Consider the following 24743-nt stretch of genomic DNA (forward strand, 5'->3'; position numbering starts at 1 on the left):
TTTTTTTTTTTTTTAAGAATCAGAGTCTCACTCTGTTGCCCAGGCTGGAATGCAGTGGCACATTATGGCTCACTGCAGCCTCAGACTCCTGGAGTTCGGCAGTGCTCCCACCTCAGCCTCCCAAGTAGCTAGGACTACAGGTGTGCACCACCATGCCTGGCTAAGTTTTTAAAAACTTTCTGTAGAGATGGGGTCTCACTGTGTTGCCCAGGCTGGTCTCGAACTCCTGGCCTCAAGCCATCCTCCCACCTCAGCCTGCGAAACTGTTGGGGTTACAGGCATGAGCCTCCACACTGGGCTTGTTTTTCAACTCCTTTGAGATCTCAGGTAATTTATTGATAGGCAATATTAAATTAGCAGAAGCTTTTTGAGTGAACTGGTAGCTCATTACCTACTTATAATAGGTTAATGTCTTGGGTCTCAAGTATTTCAGAACTGCTCAGATAGTTGCTATGCTATTGCTTAGGCCATAAATTAATTCATTTAACATGTATTAAAGGACTTCTGAGTGCAAGGACTTAAGCCAAGGCACTTGCTACATAATGACATATTTAGTCTGTGTAGCACTTGATAGTTTACAAAGCACTTTCATTTAAATTGTTTCATTTCATTTTTATACCAACACTATAGAGGGGGATGGCAAATATCACCATTTTATAGGTAAGGAAATTGAGGCCTAGTGATACTACATTAACACTATTATTTTATAACTTAAATCTATTATTTCTAAGTTCCAAGGAAACAAGGAATGGGAAAACATACAGGAAAACTTTTTATTAAAGTTAAATATTTGATTATGATGATGATGGCTTTTACTGAGCTCTTATTGTGTGACACTGTTCTAAGTGTTATGTACATATTCATCAATTTAATTCTTGCAACAATCCTATGAGGGAGGCACTGACATTATCCCTATTAATAATGAACGTAATGAGAGGTCCACCAGGACAGGATATTTTAAAATCTGTTTCGTAAATTTATATTCCCAGTAGTTAGACTAGTGCTTATCACAAAATGAGTACTTCATAAATATTATTTTAGTGAATGAATCTGTTTTTCAAAGAGAGAAACTGAGGCCCAGGATAATTAAGTAACTATCCTTAACCAAAGTCACTCAGCTAATACAAGGTGGGTACAAGATTTGAACTCAGACAGCTTATTCCAGAATTCTTTTAAGACCACAGGCTATCTTTGTTTTAAAAATGAAACAAAATAACCTACCAGCCAAAACTAAATACGTTTTGGAGGGAAATTTTAAACTACCTTAGAAAAACATAATAACTTTTCTTATCCTTGGATTTAAGTTCTTGCAAAGAAACATTTAATTGATGTGAAACTTCAGGCTGGAGATATAATCTTCATGTATTGAAGGTGATCAGACTTGGAAAACAGTTGTTTAATAAAGTATTCTGGTGTTTCTGCTTAAGAATGCATTCTCTAAGTGCGTTTGATATTTTATGTTTGTGTTGGTGAAAGTATTCCTTATAGATGAGGAAAGTCTAGCTCTGATTTATCCATCAAAGAAATATAAATGTCTGAGAGATGGCATGGCTAGCTATAGAAGCAGGGAGTGGGAGATGTGGGGAAAGGAATACAAATTCGGATCAGTCAAAAAATACTCGAAGAAAACTGAGTAAAACTGCTAGCTCGCAGAGACGGACAAATGAAAATCTAGAAAAAAAATTAAAAAAAGAAGTGATGGATTGTCTTTGAAAAGTGCAAATCTAAAACTACAGTCCTGAAGTGAGATTTTGGTTTCAACATGAAAGAATTGCAGTGTGAAATGTAATGCCTAACTTCATCCGGTAGTTAATATGACATGACAGCTCACATGAAAATGAACTGCAAAGAAATGCTTAATTTAAAAATGATACTGTATGATCTCAATAATTGAAATATATATGATGATATTAATGTATGGAGAAAAAACATTTGACAGAATCTAACACCCATTCATGATAAAAAATCGCAACACATACTTAAGGGTGACAAACTCAATGCGCCCTCGAAGATTGGGAACAAAGCAAGGATTTCCTCTCTGTCCACTGCTATTCAAAACTGTACAGAAAGTCCTAGCTAGTGTAATAAGAAAAGAAAAGTAAATAAAAGGAGTACAGGCTGAGAAGGAAGAAATTAAGCTATTTTTGCATAATTGTCTCCATAAGAAAATTCCAAAGAATTGACAAAAAAGAAAACACAACTTCTAGAACTAGTAAGGAAGTATAGCAAGATCTCAGGGCACGATGTTAATATACAAAAGTCAATTGCTTTCTTACATTCCAGCAATGAACAATTGGAATTTAAAATTTAAAAACAATATGTTTACCGTAGCACCAAAAAAGCAAGAAGGGAGGGAGGGAGCAAGGGGGGGAGCAAGGGGGGGAGCAAGGGGAGGAGCAAGGGAGCCAAAAAGGAAGAGGTGTAGGAAAAATGCCTATGTATAAATCTGACAAAATATTTTTCATCATAAGAAATGAGTAATCTTTAAAAGACACAGATGAATCTTAAATGCATATTGCTAAGTGAAAGCAGCCAATCCAAAAAGGCTACATACTGTATGATTCCAATTATATGACATCTAGAAAAGACAAAACTTTAGCAATAGTGAAAAGATCAGGGGCTCAGGGAGAGAGAAGGAGGGTTAAACAGATAAAGCACAGGGGAATTTGTGGGCAGTGAAACTATTCTGTATGATACTATAATTACAGATATGTAATTTGTCAAAACCCATTGAACTTCACAGCACAAAGAATAAACCTCAATGTATGCAAACTTAAAAAAAAAATCATTTAGGAGGTTGGGAGTCCCAGAATGGAAAGCAGAATGTGATAAAGCCAATTTAACTTCTAACTGTCTTACAATGAAACAACCTCACTGAAGGAGGTGAGGGAGAAAGCTGCTGACCTCATTAACTTTGGAAATGAGTGGAATCTGTAAGATTAAAAACAAAAGATACAACACAAAAAGAATGTACAGTATTCTCATTGATAAAGTTGTTTATTTTGTGATATGGTTTGGATCTGTGTCCCCATTCAAATTTCATGTTGAATTATAATCCCCAATGTTGGAGGTGGGTCCTGATGGGAGGTGACTGGATCATGGGGTCAGTTTTCCCATGAATGGTTTAACACCATCTCCTTGGTGCTGTCCTTACAATAGTGAGTTCTCACAAAATCTGGTTATTTAAAAGTGTGTAGCACTTCCTCCTCCCTCTCTCTTGCTCCCTCTATCTTGTGAAGCGCCTGTTCCCGCTTCACCTTCCGCCATGATTGGAAACTTCCCAAGGCCTCCCTAGAAGTAGATGCTGCTGTGCTCTCTGTACAGCCTGCAGAACCCTGAGCCAATTAAACCTCTTTTCTTTATGAATTACCCAGTCTCAGATATTTCTTTATAGCAATGTGGGAATGGCCTAACACAGAAAATCAGTACTGAGGAGTGGGACACTGTTATAAAGACACCTGAAAAATGTGGAATTAGGTAACAGGCAGAGATTGGAAGAGTGTGGAAGGCTGAGAAGATAGGAAGATAAGGGAAGGTTTGGAACTTCTTAGAGACTGGTTAAATGACTGTGACCAAAATGCTGACAGTGATATGCACAGTAAAGTCCAGGCTACCAAGGTCTCAGATAGAAATGAGCTTACTGGGAACTGGAGTAAAGTTCACTTTTGGTATACCTTAGCAAAGACCTTGGCTGCATTGTGTCCATGCCCTAGGGATCTATGGAAGTTTGAACTTTAGAGTGATGACCTAGGGTATCTATCTGGCAGAAGAAATTTCTAAGCAGCAAAGTGCTCCAGATGTGCCCTGGTTGCTTCTAACAGCCTATGCTTATATGCAGGAGCAAAGAAATGACTTAAAGCTGGACCTTATATTTAAAAGGGAAGCAGAATGTAAAAGTTTGGAAAATTTGCAGCCTGACCATGTGGCTGTTGAGCAACCACTTGCTGGAGAAATTTGCATAACTAAAAATAAGGCAAGTGCTGATAGCCAATACAGTGGGGCAAAGTCCTCAAAGGCATTTCAGAGACCTTCATGGCAGCCCCTCCCATCACAGGCCCTGAGGCCTAGGAGGGAAGAATGGTTTCCTGGGACAGGCCCAGGGAGTGTGCTGCCCTGCACAGCCTCTGGACACTGCTCCCTGCATCTCATTCAAACCCCAGTTCTAGCCATAGCTCAAAGGAGCCTAGTTCAAACCCCAGCTCAGGCCACAGCTCCAGAGGGTTGATAGTTTGCAACTTTGATAAAATGTGATGAAAATGGCACTTTACCCATGTGATTCTCTCCAAAAAATGATAAACCCAGACTAATTGTTATTTAAAAAAAAAAAAATCAGGCAAATGCAACTTGAGGGACATTCTATAAAAATAAAATAAAATTTGATCAGCTCTCCTGAAAACTGTCAAGGTCTTAAAAGATAAGTCTGAAAAATTGTTATAGCCAAGAGAAGCCTAGGGAGGTATGAGGACTCAAATGCAATGTTGAATCCTAAATGGGATCCCAATACAGGAAAAGGACATTAGGTGAACCAATATATGGTAACAAATGTATCATACTAATGTAAGAAGGCAATAATAGGGGAAAGCATTTGCAGGTGCATATAGGAACTTTTTATACTAGTTTCACATTTTTTCTTAACTCTAAAATTGTCCTAAAGAGGAAGTTTATTTTTAAAATATGTTACCCAGACTTACTTTTTTTTTTTTTTTTAAGATGGAGTTTTGCTCTTGTCATCCAGGCTGGAATGCAATGGTGCGATCTCAGCTCACTGTAACCTCCGCCTCCCTGTTTCAAGCGATTCTCCTGTCCCAGCCTCCTGAATAGCTGGGGTTACAGGCGCATGCCACCACACCTGGCTAATTTTTTGTATTTTTAGTAGAGACAGGGTTTCATCATGTTGGTCAGGCTTGTCTCGAACTCCTGACCTCAGGTGATCTGCCCACCTTGGCCTCGCAAAGTGCTGCAATTACAGGCATGAGCCACCGCACCTGGCCACGTTACCCAAACTTTCTTATTGCTGCTGTTTGAAGGAGCACTTCCTTGCACAATTCCAGGAGACACCATTTATGTAATGGTCTCTCCTGGAGTTGTTCAAGGCTGCAACACTTTTACAACTTTAATGGCTTTTTCCTAGGAAAAGCAATCACATCTGTCATGCATCAACTTGTTTTTCCTGTGAAACTTAGCATAAGTTGATTACAGATCCTACTTCACTGATTTGTCCAGCTAGAAAAGGTTAGGCAGAATCAGTCTTTTGTAGGCAAAGGCATGGAAGGCTCTTTTCATTCTTGAAATGCAGACATCAACCCAACTATGATATGAGTAGAGAGCATAGAGGGAGCCAAGTTGGCAGATATGACTCTCTTCTCCTGTCCTGACCTATAACCTGTACTCTACTCCTTTATCCACCACTAACATTGATTGTGGGATAGGACCCATAGCATGGCAAGATAGCATTCCTGTTGCACCAGGAACCAACTCAAATGGACGAGGAAAGCCCAGGGATATGGGCACTGTGTTAAAAGCAGCAGTGACAGCATTCCTGAACACTGAAAAGGACATTTCCAACATCTGAAGAGATGCTACATTTTCCAGCTTGCTAGAGAGAAAGGCTGAAAGATAAAAACTTTTGTTGATTTCTCTGCAAACAAGTATTTAACTGAGAAATGTAAACGAAATTTTAAATACCAATGAAATGTGATGCCCTCTTCTGGTATTTGGTCCGTAAATTATGTTGCACCAAAGTTTAGATCATAAAGTTCTCTCATTTCAGACCAAATTAATGGTCTTTTACTTTCTGTTCCTATGAATTATAAACCCAACATGTGTCAAATTATGTAATAAAAACCAAATAAAAAGAAATTTGTTTTTTAAGGAATTTCATAAATTTCTTGTTTTACCGAGGTTTATTGGTCTCATTTTAGTGGGACGAAAAACAAATTAACCTTTCATGTTTTCACTTTTTGTTACACTGTAGAGAGACCCTGAATTGTTGGGACAAAAAAGGAAAATGCTTTTCTTGGACCAAGTTTTTGATTGGTCCACTTGCTGAGATAAGCCGCCTGCTGAATCAAATGTATGTTTTTGTGTTTGGTCTTGGATCTTATCTGCCTGCAGCAGCACCAAGCTTAATAACAAATGAGGTTCAAAAATATGAAGCAGCTATTTCGGCCCCTTATCCTAATGTTTTCAAAGAGCTCTGTAGATTTGGTCATTATGCCCATCCTAATCAAACTGTCTGAAAGCTTATCTTCTGCCACCATTTCCTACAGACTTTCCACAAAGCAACTATGATTTGTAATCGTTAGTAGAATGGTATGTGGTATGTAAATATAGGTAATAATTATATTTCTAAAACAATCTTTAAGACCATCTTTTAAGTCTCAGCTTGACAATGAATTGCCTATTTTTAGTTTTCAAATCAGGGTATTTTTCAATTATCTTGCAATTGATTTTCTAAATTCACTCTTCAATTCATGACAGAAATGGCTTTTATAGGGCAAATAAATACTATTTGGGGGTTAGAGAGGATAGAGATTATTTTATTCTTTTTGTATTGAATAATTTAGCAGGAAGATGCTACCGATTATAAGGAGAGTCGTATGTATTAAGATCGATAAAGAGAAATATTTTTAAGGCTTTTAGATTTCCCTAGAAGGAGATAGGATTTACATTCCAACTTTGGTTTTCTTCAAAGGGATCCTGTTTGCTTAAATTCTCAGAAAATATGATTGGACTTCTCAGTTGACTGAGCTGTAAGAGTGATGAGGAACCTGCCCTCAGGAAGGGACCTGTCAACATTTAGAGGGTGTAGGGGTGGTGATACTGGGGATGGAGACTGGTGTGATGGAAGGGATGAGGCCTAGAACACAAGCATCTCGAACCCACTTGCCTCTCTGTGAATGGGGCTCTTGCGCACAGCCAGGCCTGGCTTCCCTCCCTGCTGTTCCCACTTGCCCAGCACAGTAGACTGATCCAGCCCTGGCAGGAGGCGGCTGTCCCTGGCCAGCGCCAACTCCTGGCTGCACGCTGTGCTCCACAGAGCCTTCCAGCCCAGCCAGCTTGGCTGTGGGGGTCTCAGATTTCATCTCAAGGTGCCAGCAGAGTCCCTTCACTAAAATCATATTTTTTCACCTGTTAATTTGATCATTTTGCAGTTAGTGGGTTTCATCCACAAAAAAAGGGTCTTCTAAAAAATAAAATATAGTGTTGTCTTTCATGATGTTATGTGTAGGACCACTACCTGGTATAGAGCCACTGAGAGAACCTTGGTTAGAAAACACGAGTTCATCCAGATGCAGTGGCTCATGCTTGTAATCCCACCTATTTGGGAGGGCAATGCAGAGAGATTGCTTAAGCCTGGGAGTTCGAGACCAGCCTGGGCAACATGGTGAAACCCCATCTCTACAAAAAATATAAAAATTAGCCGGATATGGTGGTGTGCACCTGTGGTCACAGCTACTCAAGACACAGAGATGAGAGGATTGCTTGAGCCCACGGGGCAGAGGTTACAGCGAGCCATGATCATGCAGCTGCACTCCAGCCTGGGCGACAGAGCAAGACCCTGTTTCAAAAAAAGAAAAAAAAGAAAAGAAGGCACCAGTTCAGTTGTCTGATCCACTCCAGGTCTGACCACACTATTCTAAATTCTTTCTTTTCCAGAAACTAGAGGCAACTGTTTTTAAAATAAATATCCTTGGGAATATTATGAGCTTTATGAACATTTCCCTGCAGATAATCAAACTAGTCAAATACTATTAGTAGGCTGGGCATGGTGGCTCATGCCTGCAATCCCAACACTTTGGGAGGCCAAGGTGGCTGGATCACCTGAGGTCAGAAGTTCAAGACCAGCCTGACCAACATGTTGAAACCCTGTCTCTACTAAAAATACACAATTTAGCCAGTGTCATAGTGGACGCCTGTAGTCCCACCTACTCAGGAGGCTGAGGCAAGAGAATCGCTTGAACCCATGAGTGAGACTTCATCTCAAAAATGAAAAAAACAAAAACCAAATACTATATATGGAAGGAAACCAAAATCACAGTCACACAAAGACTGTGATAAGACTTTGTTAGAGTGAAAGATTCAAAAAATTTATATTCATTTTTCATACCTCGAAGTAAATTATATGCAAATATGTCCTAACTTAAGCAAACTGAAAACTAAAAGTATCAACATCAGTATTAATAAATTAAGGGGTTATTTTATTTACTTTCCTTTCTTTAATATTATTTGCTTTTCTAAAGCTTTCATGATATAATTTGTATAAGTAAATAATTCAGATAATTCCTATGGTAGGATTCAGAAAGAATTTGCTTCATTTTAAAATGTAGCTGACATATAATGTTTTAATTATTGAAAAGTATACATTCAGAATAGTATTTTAAAACAACTGAAAAGTTTAGAGAAAATAAAATGCATACCTGTATACTTATTACACAGATTTAAAAAATCAAAATTTAGAAGGCATCTGTGAACCTCTCCTCAATCACAGTCCTCCCCATAGAGGTAACTACTCATCTGAATTTTATGTCAACCTATTCCCTTATTTTTTTCATAATTTCATTACTTGTGTATTTTCCCCCCAAATAATATAGTCTTTCATTTTCTCTGTTTTTTGAACTTTACATAAATAGAATCATACTTTATATGTTTTTGTGTGACTTCTTTTACTTAACATTACTGTATACTGTATTTCAGTGTATGAATATATTCATTTTTTTCTGCTGATTTATATTGGGATTGTTTCTTGCTATTAATATTATGAGCAATCCTGCAGTTAATAAACTGAAATATGTCTCCTAGGTTGCACGTGCTAGAAACTCTCTTGGATATCTAGAAGTAGAGCTGGCTCGTAAAGTGTACAAGATTTTAAGCTATAGTAAGTAATGCTGAAATGGTTTTCAGGCATTTATGTTCTCACAAGCAATGGGTAAAAGTGCCCCTTGGCTGGGTGCAGTGGTTCACGCCTGTAATCCTAACACTTTGGGAGGCCGAGGTGGGTGGATCACGAGGTCAGGAGTTTGAGACCGTTTTGGCCAACATAGTGAAATCCTGTCTCTACTAAAAATACAAAAAATTAGCTGGGCATGGTGTCGGGTGCCTGTAATCCCAGTTACTCAGGAGGCTGAGGCAGGAGAATCACTTGAACTTGGGAGGCGGAGGTTGCAGTGAGCCGAGATGACGCCATTGCACTCCAGCCTGGGTGACAGTGTGAGGCTCCATCTCAAAAAAAAAAAAAAAAAAGGGTGCCCCTTGTACCACATTCTCTCCGACACTTGAAATATTTGATTTTCGTTAACAAAGTCACAGGGGCCTTCTAAATTTTGATTTTAAAAATTTCCTTCTATTTTTTAAAAAAAAACATTTGTTTTCATTTTTCTTTCCCTGATTACCAATGAGCTTGGGTGACTTTTCATATGTTTATGGGCCATTTGTGTTTTTGTTCATTCATCAAATGTTGTTTGAGTACGTCCCATGTGCCAGGCAGTCTTTGAGTCTCTCCTCCACTTTCAAAGAACAATAAAATCGAAGGAATAACCCAGAAACAACTCCACACATATATATAGGGCCATAACTCGCAACAAAGAGCACATTGTAGGTTTGTGGGTAAAGGACAATCTCTGTCCTCCATTTCTTAGAAAGTGGAGGAGAGACACTGTGCCTATCGATCAATTGCCCATTTTTCTATTGAGTTGTTTCTCTTTTTCAAAGGAATTCTTTATATGTTCTGGAAACATACTTTGTTGATTGTATGTGTTACAAATATTGTCTTCAAGTTTGTGGCTTGCCTTTTTACTCTGTGGTACTTTTTGATGATGACCCAGAGCTCTTAATTTTAATGTGATCAGATCCTTTCCTCATACTGTCTTCTGAAAGCTTTAGCATTTTGCCTTTCATGTTTAAGACCTTACTTCCATTTGGAATGTATTCTTATATATTGTGTGAGGATGGGATCCAATTTCCTTCTTCTGCTTGTTACCCACACCCTATATGGAGGACTAACTCTCCTGGCACCGTTATTGAATGGTCTGTCCTTTACCTGCTGATCTACAATGCCCTCTTGTTGTGAGGTATAGCCCTATATATGTATGGATCTGTTTCTGGGTTCTAATCGTTCTATTTTATTGTTCTATTTGTCTCTATGCCAGTTCCACCATACCACTGTATTAATTACTCATCACAAGAAGAAAAGGATAACAGTAATTATTTTGAAAGTTAAATGTATAGTGCCTGACCTGATACATGTTAAGCGTACAATAAATGTCATCTATTATTATTTTAGTAGGGAACACATTTTCATATGTTGTTTTAAACAATATCTAAAATCTGTAGAGAATTAGTCAACATTCAATAGATATAATCACTTCTGTTTTTGCATTTGATATGAGTTACTCTGGCTGCCCAAAGACTTAAGAAATCCATACATTCAGTTACTGCTTTTGTCTTCTTCTGAAGTACGTTGGAAAAGATGAAAGATGAACTCTTTAATTTCTTTACTCATCCTTACCCTGCAGTCTCTTAGAAAGGTTAAATGAAGGAGGCTTGACTTTGATTGTTTTTCGATTTGAATTCTGGAAACGAAAATGATGCCGGAAGAATAAAGCAGCGTACTTAGGAAAGACTTTCAGTGATAAATATCTGGAGTGTCCTGTTTTCTATACCTTGCTTCTATGTCATATTTTACTTATTACAAACTACCTCAGGATCTTTGTTAAATAAACCCATTTATTTGATGAAGGAGAAGGAAGTGCCACATTTTAACTGTTACTGAAAGAAATGTTCTTTGCTCTGTTGGTCTTGGACTTCCACAAAATACTTGATTCCAGATGTTAAATTGTTTTTTCAGAAGCCTTGTTAAAGGGCCAGAGCATTAGATTTTTGAAGGCATTTCCAAACCTCAGCTGATTATCACAACACACAGGAATCCAAACTTTCAAAGCTTAACTTTGGCTCTGAAGTGTATCAGCAGCTGCAAAAAATATGTGCTAAGGCACAGGTTCATAGGACTGGGATCCAGTGTCCTTAAATGGTAAAACTTTAAGTAAATTTCCTTTACTTTCTACTTATCACAGATGCAGTTCAGTTGTTTAAAGTGCACTGAATTTCCTTGATTCCATCAAAAGTAGTGAGAACTTGATAATGGTAATAGTCATGTAGCAGCCTGGTATGTAGGTATTCATAGTAATGGATTTATTTTACATTTTTCTCTACCTATATATTTCTAGAATATATTAACAAACTAACCATTCCTCAAAAAAAAAATTTTTTTTTTGAGAGAGGGTCTTGTTCTGTCACCCAGGCTGGAGTACAGTGGCACAATCACAGCTCACTGATACCTCGACCTGCTAGTTTCAATCAATCGTCCCTCCTCAGTCTCCCAAGTAGATGGGTCTAAAGGCATGTGCCACCATGCCCAGCTAATTTTTTAGTTTTCTGTAGAGACAAGGTCTTGCCATGTTACTCAGGCTGGTCTCGAACTCCTGGGCTCAAGCAACGTGCCTGCCCTGGCCTCTGTAAGTGCTGGGATTACAGGTGCAAGCCACCGTGCCTGGCCCTCAAAATATTTTATACATGCCATTTGCACTGTTCTTTAGACCAGATCTCATCATTCTCTAGGGAACTACCTTGATGCTTTTCCAAGGATGAGGGGTACAAATGCCCTCTCAACAGATGCCATCAACATGATGAAGCCAAGAAGAGATGGGATTAGGGGGAAACAAAGGGGAAGTTTTGGGCCATATTACACCAATTGGTAGTAAAGAAGAGGGGAAGATGTTCTCGGTGGAAGAAATAACCGAGCAAAGGCTCAGAGCCAGTAATGACCAAGAGACTTCAGTCACAGGAAGATCATCTTGCATTGAGTGAAGGGGTCATTGTGGTTTGCCATGAAGGACTAGCTAGAAGAGGCAGATGAACAATTGTTAGAAGACTCCAAAAGATGAAATTCAGTGTGTTCCAACAGCAGACTGATTAATTTCTGTGTTCATTTGTGTCACTTAACACATAGTGTTAGAGCTTCTAGCATGACGTAGTAGACTCCAACTCAAGAAATTCCTGTAGTCACATGGAGTTGAATTATAGAGACTGTTTATAGTAAACAAGAGACTATCGCAGGCCTTAAAACAAAAACCTTTCACATGTTTTAAGTTAATTTAAAAAAAAAGAATATTCTTTTCTCTGCCATTGGCACTATGCCTGGAATTTGGTACATGTAGGAATTTTAAAAATCAGTCCAGTGCCTCTCTTAAATTCCACAAGTACATTCTATATCAGTGGGATAATTTAGACGGAAGTTCTAATGATATCAGTGGAGAAAATTCCTGCAGGCCTGGGTAGATTGGAGGTTCTGCTTTTATTCCTTTCTGTACACTTTTCCAGCTATTGATTGGCCTCCACAGTGCTGAGGCTGAGGTGTCAGCTGACCCTTTCTCTGGTTTCTCAAAATTCCTCCCTTTCAGAGCAGAAGCCAGCATGACCAGAATACTTCTGAGGAATCTGCAGCAGCAGCAGTCCCCATGGGGAGCCTCAGAATGATAGTGAAACACAGCATTTACCTTCAAATGGCTCAGCAGTTGCCATCATGGCAGCTATCAGGAACTGCAGATGTCTTTTTCACAGTCTTTATATTTAGGACCCAATAGAATCAATTGTCTGTTGTCCTGGCATCTGTATCTAGACAGATGTATACAGTACAACCATTTTGCTAAGACCTGGGGAATCTAGAAATGAAAGACAGTCCCTGCCCCCAAATAAGCTCATGCAGTTTGGTGTAGAAGACAGAAGGACAGCACAGCATGGGAGTGAACACAGCATCAGTCCCCTCATCAGGGTCAAAATTTACTTTGTCAAGCAAGTGAGCATCCTGCTTAAGGCAGGCCTGTTACCTTTCTAATTGTTTCTCTAGTTATGTGAATTCCTGTTTGACCTACTTGACCTTAACACTTGTCATTTGTTTTTAAAATATTACTCTAAGCTACTTACTGCAATTGTTCCAAATGTTTAATTTATTAATTCCAGGCAATTCCTAACAATTTATTGCTATTTATTAACTCCTCCCTCTCTGTCAGCTGTTATTGGTCTGTTTCATGGATGACAGTGGTTAAATGTTTTCATATGCACTACAGTGTTTTTTGTGATGCTGTGATAACTTGTGGGCTAGACTAGGATGGCTGGTCTGGATCCCTGCCAAGACACTCAGTCAGTGGACCTGTGAAGAATATGCTTGGGTAGAGTTGGGTCTCAAGACATCATCTCATCACCATGGATGAACAATGCTACCTACAACAGCCTACGGCCTCTTTGATGGTTGACTCTACCTTTTTATACTGTCTCCCTCTCTCCTTCCCACACCTGTGATCAGAATGCCTGCTTCTTATGGGTTCATATTCCCCAACATCATTCCACCAGAAGCAAGGAGATATTTCTCATTGTCTTGTATACTTTGGCATTCTAGCAGAGAAGCAAAGACTTAATTATTTATGAGACAAACTTAAGTAAAATTAAGAATCAAAATATTCTTAGGACTAGGTCAAGCCAACTACTACAAAGTCATCTTTAAACATTTATTTAAATTATGTGTTTTAAACTCAATTATACTCAGTACCTGAACCCCAGCATATTCAATGTTAATCTCATTTCCTTTTTTTTTTTTTTTTTTTTTTTTTTGAGGCGGAGCTTCGCTCTTATTGCAGGCTGGAGTGCAATGGTGCCATCTCGACTCACCACAACCTCCACCTCCCAGGTTCAAACGATTCTTCTGCCTCAGCCTCCCAAATAGCTGGGATTACAGGTATATGCCACCATGCCCAGCTAATTTTGTATTTTTAGTAGAGATAGGGTTTCTCCATGTTGGTCAGGCTGGTCTCAAACTCCTGAACTCAGGTGATCCGCCTGCCTTGGCCTCCCGAAGTGCTAGGATTACAGGCCTGAGCCACTGCGCTCAGCTAATCTATAGTTTCATAATCTCTGTTGGTATATACATAAGGAGAATTGTTACAATTACAATTGGCTTTGGATCTTCCCAATTAACTTTCAGTCCAACAACTCAAGTAGGGCTGAGGACTAGTATAGAAATGAGTTATGACTGATAACTTAAGATTTGACAAAAACTTTAGCATATGTGCTTTACAGTTGATTTTTAACTAATATGTACAATTTCTTATAAATGAAGTTGAAAACATATATGCATTACAAATAATGCTGAAACAGCATGAAATGCTATTATAGAGGTGAATGCAGCCTGCTTTGGGAGCACAGAAGAAGTAAATCCCTGCTGTGGAAGTCAGGTAGCGCTTCACCAAAGAGGCAATGTTGAAGCTGGTCTAGTGCAACAAGCAGGAGATCTAGGTGGAAAAAGGTAAAGGACATTTTAGGCAGTATGTGAAAAAGCTTAGAAGTGTGATATAGAATCTCCACAGACCAGTAGAAAGTTTGATGTGACTAGAACTTAAAGTAACAGAAGAAAAATTGGGAAGTTAGACTGTGCATGTCAGGTTGAGATGATTACACTCTGTCCTGTGTTGTCATTTAAGGGAAAATAACGAAAGTATTTCATCTGGGCAGTGACATGATCAGATCTTTCTCTTTGGGAATATCTCTGCTGTGGATTAGCAGTTCAAAACACTGGACTCAAGAAAACCACTTAGGGGTTCCTGCAATAGTTCACACCAGAAATGTGGAAAGTCTAAACCAGGGGTGTCCAATCTTTTGGCTTCCCTGGGCCACAGTGGAAGAAGAAAAATTGCTTTGGGCCACACATCTAATGCACTAACACTAACAATAGCTGGTGAGCTAAAAAAAAAAACCATCAAACAAATCTCATAATGTTTTAAGAAAGTTTATGAATTTGTGTTGGGCTGCATTCAAAGCCATCCTGGGCGGCATGTGGCATGCGGGTTGTGGGTTGGACAAGTTTGATCTAGACTATCAGTGGGAATGGAGAAGAGGGTGAAGTTGGAAGGTCTTTAAGAGTTAGACTGTTACCCCCATGAGGGCAGGAACCATGTGTGTTCTATTCAACTTTGACCCATAAAGCTCTCTACTCCTCTGCTCCAAGTGACAAGGCGCCTTTCTGGCAAGATCCCCATCGTGTTCGTCTTACTACTTGGATTTTACTGTCCAATGTAACAAGCCCATTCATTGCCTCTGGTGCTATTGGATACATATAATTGTCAAGAGTGAAGTGAGTTTAAAAAATAGACTAAATTTCTTCACCCGTTTGTACTTTTCCATATGCTGTTTTGTTCCATATGACCATCTAGGTTATGCTGGAAGAATAGCTATATTTTTAGTGGATGGGTATAACTTGCCCCATTTCAGAAAGTAAGCTAATACTGTGACATACTTTTTAGCAGTTTTAAAAATGAAATGGATTCAAATGTACAGGTATGAAAAGATTTCCAAGAAGTACTTTTTTTGTAAAGTAAGTTATAGAACAATATGCAATAATATATTAAACAGAGAAAACATGTAAATCAAAATAATATATTTTGTGTATTCATTTAATCATGGAAATGCCCCAGAAAACAATATGAAAAGTTGTACTTCAAATTGATAAACATGGTTACCTCCAGGGTGGAGCAGGGAATTGTTCAGTTAATCCTGAATATTTTACCACAAAAAGATTTAAAAAAAAAAAAAAGAAGAAGAGGGAGGAGAAAAAGGTAAGGGGGAAAGATGAGGCTTCGAAGAAGTAAATCAGACAAAAGTACAGCTCTTTCAAGGCAGAGCATTCCTTGCTCTAGGCTTATATTTGTGAAGGGCAAAAGAAATTAGGAAGTATATCTTTGTTTACCACTGGGAAACAAGGATTTGGTTTCATGGATTATTTTTATTATAGCTGCTGAAGTTGTGAGTGATAAAGTACTGCAATGTATCGAATACTCAATTTTGAAATAGAATATCCGTTTGTAAACCCAGGCCTGCCCTTGATTTGAATACCTATAAATGCAAACCAACAATTTAAAATTCCACGTGCATGGTCTTCCAGTTCTAAAGCAGGAGAAATAATACTTACACCTAAAAAGGATGTTGAGGAGACAGATGACAGATGTAAACAAAAGATCTGAGCTCTTCTGAATTTTATATAAATATAAGATAGGATGTCCTGGTATAATCTTTACATATATGCATAAACTTAGAGACACGGGCTATCTGTTACATAATATTTACCAATTTTAAATGCACAAATTATTGTTTAGGGTAATGTTTCATAACCCTTGGGTCAATATTACCAAAAACCAACAATCAGTTCTTTCAGTTTTGGATTTCAAAAAGCCTCCTTTCAGATTTAAATTGAATAGGAAACCATTATTTTTAGGGCTTAAAAACACGGTGGTGTCCCCTTAGAAACCTCCAATTAGTAGCAGCCATTGTCTAATTAGGTGAAAATAATAATCTATCGATTGTTATAAAAGCAAGATATTATAATTCAAGTGTGTTTCCAGATGCCAGTGAATTGCTGGAAAGCTGCAAGTTTAACTTTCCGCTCTGATAGAGTTTTAAAAGAGGTCAGGGTACATTTTACCATAGTGTCTAGCAATGTGAGTTTATTCAGACCTTTTGGCAGACATTCCTGCACACTCAAGCTAAATCAATGAATCATCCATTGTTGGCCAGCTCCGCTCTCAGTTGCTAAGAGGTTTTTCAAGCATACTAAGGCTTTATTCTACATAGTCTGTAAAAAGGGCGAACTGTATTAAATGTTAAAATGTCTCATCTTTCCTAAATTAGTAATTAAAATTTTACCCAGAATTTTAATACTGGGGCGATGGGAAAGTCTATGAGCAGCTGGAGGACTTTCTACTTGGGAAAATACGTGAGAAAACTTCCTGCTCATAACTCTTCAGAAATATGTGTGTGGAGGAAATGGAAACATTTAAAAAGTGGACACATGAAAAACAAAAACTCAAGGAGGAAGGTCTAAACTCTCTTAAAGAAATATAATGTGTTTTTGTTCTTATATATTTCAAAATGAAAGACGTTTTCTTTAAATTTTGTTAAATGTACTCTAATTTTCCTTGTTTCTCTTTGAGTCATAAAGACCCTTGTAATTTAGCAGTGTATTTTAAAGCTTTAATACAATAGTTTTTAAAAATATATAAATTTAAAACTACCACGAAATAAAGGAATGTAATTTTTTCAGCTTGCTCTTTATGAATGTTTATAGTATATTCTTTTCTCTATATGTAATAACAGTGCATTGTATACTCAAAAACTAAAGGAGATTTTTACATGTTCTCACCACAAATGATCAGTATATAAGGTAAGCCATATGCTTGATTCAGCCATTCCACAATGTATACATATTTCAAAGCATAATGCTGTATGCCAAAAACATACACAATTTTTAGTTAAAAAATTAATTTTTTAAAAAAGTATACTATGTTCTATATGTATCCTTGAATATTTCAAGTTTTAAAACATAATAGTTGTTTTATTTATTTTCTCTTTGAACTTAGTGATGATTTCACATTATAGAGAATCTCAGAATTTATCATAGAGATTACTATTTCATTTTGCTGAGAGAATAGGGATAATTTGGACTACAAATTTAAAAAGAGAAAAAAAACAAGTATAATGTATCTTAAAAAAATATTTTTAAGTTTATTGGATCCAGATGTAGTGATGAGGAAAGCTTCTCTTCTGTATTTCTTAGTTTCTCAAGATAAAATTCTATTTCATAAATCTCTATGAGGACTGTCTCAAATATTCTAAAAGAAGCTTTTCAGATATAACGTGGCTTTTGGAATTGGACAGGCCTGGTTGCTCCATGTTCTAGATAGTGTTGCCTTGAACAAATTACTCCACATCTTTGGGCTCCAACTTCCACATTTATAAAGTAAACATAATAATGCACACCACCACGGGTGGTTATGGAATTCAAATGAGGAAACATGGTAGGTAGTCCTGGCACATAGTGGGTCCTGGGTAAATTTCAGTTCTTAGCTTCTTTAAAACTGTTGGAGGCTAATATCCACGTGCTCTTAAATACAGCCAGACCTCTTTAAGTTGGCAACATAAGTGTTTAGTTTTACTTCTAATTTCAAAAGAGATGTATTTGAGTGAGTGACTGAGAACATTCATTACATGAGGGCAGCTTGGAACAAGAGGACAGGGGATAATCTTGCACCTTGGCCTTCTTTCTTGCAGACAAACAAAACATTTGTGATTCTTGGGTTCTTGTCTCCCCTCTCTCTCTGAGGCTCTCTCTTTTTCATAGAGGACTCCACCTTCTCTCAAGACTTGTATTCCAACATGCTATCTCCAGTTTACTATTCACTGCTATAACGCAGGGCTTTTTTTTTTTTAGGGCACTTTTTAGATCCAGCCAAGGACGAAGCCTTTCCCAGCCAAATGCAGAGCAGGGAATGGACCATGCCTTGGTACGCCCTGCTCCTGTTGATCCAGAACATGACTTTTTAAGACTTTAAGCTTACAGAAAAAATAAAGTGTGACCTCCATTTACATGCTTAAGCTTCCTGACACCTGTGTTTATTTAAAGGAACCATCTCCATGTCTGTACTCACAACCTGATGATGCATGCCTTCTACAGAACCAAGTATAGTGTTTTTACAGGAAGTTTTTTAATAGCAAGGAAAAACAAGATCTTTTTCTCAGGTGCTTGACTATTTTCCTCTGTAATCTTAGATATAGTTTAAATCCTATTTCTTTTAGGTAATATTTGTTACATTAGATGTTGGAGGCTAATATCAGCTAATAAATAGACCCATGTGGCCTACTTATTGAATTAAACTGAAGAGAATTGCTAGCATGTCTGCTCTTAGGATACAGTAGTATGAAGTGGCAGCTACATAAAACTGATTACTCTGGTGGCCCCTGCCTAAAGGGAGAAGGCCTCATACAACTCAACAGTGATATCAGCAAAATAACATGTCTATCCTTGTCAAGAGAGAAAACAGGGTTGAAAATGACAGAATGAAGATGTAATACTCAAGCTTTCTAGGGCAGATTGTAGAGTATGGCAAAAATGAAGCAAAACAAAACCCAAAGGAAAGAAGTTTAGATTTAATGCCTAAAGAAGTGGCATTTCCTCAAAGGAAGTCCACATGAACTGACTTAAGTTGCAGTGATGGGGGTCAGTGAGAACAGTACATAGAGCAACTCCTGTGGCTTTCTGTTAGAGCTTCACCTTGCAATTGTAATTTTTATATAACTTGAGAGAGAGAGAGAGAGAAAGACAGACAGAGAATTTCCCTCACTTTCTGAATCATGGCTCAGAAGTGTGTTATAAAACACCAAGAACGGAAAAGCTATTACGTGGAATATAAAGAAATACTTGAGTCTACAGTATCATTGAACTCTTGGATTCAGTTTCAGCAGACATGCTCTGTATTCCCACAAGAGTCTGGAAAATGAACTCCTATTTTTTTTTCTGTCTGGAGCTTCAGTTAGTGTTATTATTTGCTCCATGGCTCAATCCGGGTCAGACTGTTCTTCAGTAACACAGGTGGATGTTAAAACAGGGAATCTGTTGAAAAGATTGCGGAGGAACTGCTTCCCAAAAGCAGTTCTGGATGGCAATTTGATGGCAGTCAGCTATGGTAAGGATAAATGAAGCTTAGCAGTACCTTCTAGAATGTGGTCTTTCAGGCTTTGTCAGCTGCAATCCTTCAGGCAGAAGTTTCATGTATAATGGGTCAATATGAACTGGTGGCATCCTCTAAGAAGTGGATTCTAGAAATGGAGGTCATTAAATGCTCAATACTTGCTAATTGTGATGTTGATCTGCATTTTTCTGTTTAGCTTTGTGAAATATAATATGTAGTTCTTAAAGAAAAATTCCATAAGCCTTTTTTTTTCTTTCATATGGGCTTAAAAATATTTTAGAAACTTGTTAAAAACTAGCTATAGAAATATTCATGATCCTACTAAAAGTGGCAGGAGGAATATAGTTATGGTTTAAGATATAGAAATTGTTTTGTGCTAATGTTTTATTGTCAGCAATTACATTGTTAAAATGTAACAGGTAAATTTTGCCAAGAGTACAACATGTATCCATTTGTAAGTAAGCACACAGGGAAAACAGTATTTTAAATGTTCTACCCATTGAATTATTTTTTCTAGTAAACAACTTGACATAAAATAGACTGAAACATCCATTTATTTTAACAACTATGTTAAGTTACAGATTAGTGGTCCAAAATAAAATTTGAACTGATTTAATACATAATTCAGTTTTGGGGGAAAATAGATCTTTCTCCAGCTGAGAATAGACTATATATTTTTTCTTTTGTGAATAACTTATTTTACCTTTAATAAGTTTAGGACTTGCCTGAACCACAGCCAGCCTTAAGAATCCTTTATTCAGAAATATTCAACATTATATTGACTAAGGAGCAACTTGGGGGTTGACAAATAGATCAGTATTTCAGTTTCTGACTTTAGACTATTTTTAAAGTAAAGTGCTGAGAGTTCCGATTGAAAAATTGCAAATGCTCCAGGACACTGTGCCTGGAAATAAGATTCCTGAAGAGTAGAGCCTAGGGATGTTTAGGCAACCCTTACAGAAACAAGCCTTCAAGTATATTTTAAGTACAATGTGTCTCGCACGTTTTGAATGATTCTTTTCAGATTTTTTTTTTGGATGTAACTATTCTGTTTTACTTTACATAACGTGTATATACACACACATATATGTATATGTGTATATGTGTATGTGCATGTGTGTGTCTGTGTGTATATATAAATGGTAAATCTAGGAGTTTACATATCTAGGGAAAATTTCCCTCAAACTTGAGATTGTTACTCACCAGATCGAACATTAGCAGGCCCTGAGGGACAGTCCCAGTCCACAGCCAACACACACTGATCCCTTCTTATCACTTGGAACAGACGCTCCTCCACGGGTGCATACCCAGCATTCTTAAGAAAACAGGTATCTGTTGAAGTTAAACTAATATTTTTGGAGCACAAAATGATAATTGTCAGAAGATTTTTATTAATTGTGTTTTCTAGAAATGTAGTCTTAGTTCAGCTATATTTACCAGAAAAATACACAAAGCATTTTTATATCTTAGTATTTATAACTGAAATTATACATTTCTGAAGAAAATATCAAATCTGAGATAAAAACAGCATGGTAAATTAATTTGTACTGAAAATATTTTTGAAAATATTTTGTCTATAAAAATAGTTTGACAAGTAGTCTTGTTTGCTGTAGTTGAAAGACTCTGCTTGAAGTAAAGCATTCACGCTTAGACCCTGGCTAGAAGAAAGAAATCAGAGGCAGATTTTTAAAAAGACCATACTTTCAGGTCTGGGCACAGTGGCTCACACCTGTAATCCCAGCACTTTGAGAGGCCAAGGTAGTAGGATCACTTGAGGCTAAGAATTCAAGATAAGCCTGGGCAACATAGTCAGACCCTGTCTCTACCAAAAAAAAATTAAAAATATTACCTAGGGGTGGCGGTTGTGTACCTGTAGTCTTAGCCATTTGAGGGGCTGAGGCAGGAGGATTGCTTGAGCCCAAGAGTTTGAGGCTATAGTGAGCTGTGATTGCAGCACTGCCTGGGTGACATAGCAAGACCCTGTCTCTAAAAAAATTAATTAAAATAAAAGTAAAATACATTGCTTTCAGAACACATTAAAAAGGAACTAGATGCAAAATAGTTTTGAAAATGTTTTCTTTCAAGTAAGATAGTAAATGTGCTTCTTTTTAAAACAAAATGACGTATAACTGAAAATCTGATTCTACAGTTCAATAATAGGAATTTTAAAAGAGCTCAAAAGCTGCTTCTTGGTCAGATGCAGTGACTCATGCCTATAATCCCAGCACATTGGGAGGCCGAGGTGGGTGGATCACTTGAGCTCAGGAGTTTGAGACCAGCCTGGACAACATGGTGAATGAAACCCCATCTCTATAAAAAAATTGTTAAAAATTAGCTGGGCATGGTAGTGGGCGCCTGTGGTCCCAGCTACTTGGGAGGCTGAGATGGGAGGATTGCTTGGGTCCAGGAGATCAAGGTGACAGTGAACCTTGGTCATGCAGCTGTACTCCAGCACGGGCAATAGAGTGAAACCCTCTCTCAAAAAAAAAAAAAAGAAAAGAAAAGAAAAAAGAAAAGCTGCTTCTCTTGAAATTCAAGGTAAAATTATATTTCATCCTCATTACAATTCTTTTTCCTAAAAGTAAATATAAACCATGCTATTCTATTCTGTATGTGCTATTTAGACTATATCTGATGTAGTTAGTCATTCTGTACTGCTCCCAGGAAGTGAATAAATTCAGGTAAAAATAAGATACCAATAATGAAAGATTTCACTTTTCATGAATGTTTTCACAGTAGGCGCCCTCTTCATTTTAGAGGTGTAACCTCTTGGAGAAAAGGATCAATTCCTGTAATTTTATTGCTAGACTGTGTCAACACAGTGTATTATGAAAGCTACATTTAAGCGGCACCAAGATTGTCTTTTAATGATGAGAGATAGTGTTAGTCTGCTGTACTCAAAAGCGTTCACTCTTTAGCCCGGTGTTCTGGTATTATATAAAGCTTTAGAAACCCTGGACATTTGCCTATGATGTCTTTGAAGAAGGCAATCACATTGTGGGCATGGATCATATCTCTCTGCTTACATTTTTATGGTTTTCATCTATGTACCATTGTACTGCAGAAGGGATAGAAGGCAGCTTAGAAGGATATATATATAATAAAGGTAGAACCAATCAAAAGATGGGTACAGGAATAAGATAAAATGATTACCATTAGGTGGAGCCAGGAACACAATATACGATCTACACACTGTTATAGATGGGTCACAAATTCCACTGAAAGCTTTCTAAACAGCAGCATAAAGAAGTAAACCTGGTAGGTATTTTAGTCTATGAGGACCTAAAGATACAGGCAGGTCGGTTTCTGAGAAGTGAAAATGTCATTGCTACTAAGCTCAGAGAAAAATTTCTTCCTGGGGATCACATGTGGACAGTGTATAATGATATAAATAGCATCATCTACCTCATTTTTACCAGTAGGTACAGTTCAGTTAATTCAATAGTATAGAAAGTAAACGCTCTAATTCAGATGTACATTTTAGAATTTCTGCAAGAGTAGGCCAGGCACAGTGGCTCACATCGTAATTCCAGCACTTTGGGAAGCCCAGGTAGGCAGATCACCTGAGGTCAGGAGGTCGAGACCAGCTTGGTCAACATGGCAAAATCCTCTCTCTACTAAAAATACAAAAAACAACAGCATAAAAAAGCCAGGCATGGTGGCACACACCTGTAATCCCAGCTACTTGGGAGATTGAGGCAGGAGAATAGCTTGAACCCAGAAGGTGGAGGTTGCAGTGAGTCGAGATGACACCACTGTACTCCAGCCTGGGCAACAGATAGAGACTCTGTCTCAAAAAAAAAAAAAAAAAAAAGAATTTCTGCAAGAGTAGACTATGTGTCCTTCAGGCAGTCCTCCCTGATTGTTTTTGATAAATAATGCCAGTGAGCTCAAGGTTTTTTTGCTCAACAATTGGCTGGGATACAGCAAAACAAGGCCAAGATTCTCCAAAGAAAAAAATATTTGAGTCCACTTGGGCATTTCAAGAACAAAATTACAATAGATTTAGTTTTAAAGAGCAAAGCTGGCTTTATTGCAATTCTAGAATCGGGCAACATTTTATGCCATAAAATACAATAAATTTGCCAGTGAGTTGAACAGAAGGGGTTGGTTTTATAGACAGGGCTAAGGAAAGCAAAAATGAAAAACAAAAAACAGATTGATTATTTCAAAGTGACTTTCCTTGAAAGGCAGGGACAGGGAGGCAGAAAAATAGAAAGATTGGTTAGCATCAGATTACTTTTAAGGATTAAAACAGAGGGAATTATTATCCTACTGATTGAAGATTGATACTGGCCTATTTGGGAAATTGGCTGCTATCTCTCCTGCTTTCTTGGAAGGTCATATAACAGCTTAGTTTCAGTTTGGTGATGTGGAACTTCAGCATGGATAACTCCATTTTGATTTTTAGTCAAGTCTGTTGGGGCCTAATGCAGGAGCTGTGGGGCCTAGTACAGGAGCTTAGTCCAAAACAGTGGCCTCCTATATTTTTTATTTAACAATTTTCCCCTTTCAGTCACGCTTTCATCTAGGTGAGTGCGTGACCAAAACTAAGAGCATTAGTGCTACTCTTATCATCATGTTGGGTTTCTGGTCTCTACAAGTCATTCATAGGTTACGGTGTACTCATCATCATGTATTTCTTTGAGTTTTTGTCATTCCAGCAGAAAAGAGACTCTTCGGTGTTTGATGAATGACTGCGTACAAACTTTTAAAACTTTTTGAGAGAATGTCGTGTACCAGAGAAACTACTATTATGACTATCAGAAGGATAATGCCAGGAGTTTGGATTATGCTTCTTTATCTAGGATCCCCATAAACTAAACCAACTGAAATTAAATAGATCAAAGAATGAGCCAGGCCAGATACTCATTATATCTATGGGTGGCAAGCAGTATTAGCAGTTGCACAGATTTCTCCCTGTTCAGTTAGTCGGTAGCAATTCTGTCACCTAGCATTCCAGGAATGGGTTACACTAAAGCAGAGAGTACTAACTCTGTAAAAGAGATCACTAGTACAATTTGAACAAACAGTCGCATTAGGGATGTTGCTGAAGTTACCCACTAGGTGGACTAAAGGATCTCAGGTTTTTGAAAGTTTCAGATTTGACATAACAGATTCAACATGCTGTCAGATTACCCACAAAAACTAAGGACTGTGAAACTTCAACCATAG

At 37.7% G+C, this 24743-nt stretch overlaps 1 protein-coding gene across 5 annotated transcripts in view; it reads left to right on the top strand.

Annotated features, from left to right (window-relative positions):
* DDAH1 (dimethylarginine dimethylaminohydrolase 1) overlaps positions 1–24743 on the top strand; it is a 266154-nt gene that overhangs the window by 150485 nt on the left and 90926 nt on the right. Inside the window, exon 1 of one of the 5 annotated variants that reach the window (XM_011982116.1) lies at positions 19415–19562. The exons of the other annotated variants lie outside the window; for them this stretch is intronic. Within the exon in view, the coding sequence (XP_011837506.1) occupies positions 19560–19562 (3 nt within the window). The 5' untranslated portion in view covers positions 19415–19559. Of the gene's footprint in view, positions 1–19414; positions 19563–24743 lie in introns of those variants that run through there. 5 annotated transcript variants of the gene reach the window in all.

The sequence above is a fragment of the Mandrillus leucophaeus genome, unplaced genomic scaffold, assembly GCF_000951045.1.
Source record: "Mandrillus leucophaeus isolate KB7577 unplaced genomic scaffold, Mleu.le_1.0 Scaffold235, whole genome shotgun sequence".
NCBI lineage: Eukaryota > Metazoa > Chordata > Mammalia > Primates > Cercopithecidae > Mandrillus > Mandrillus leucophaeus.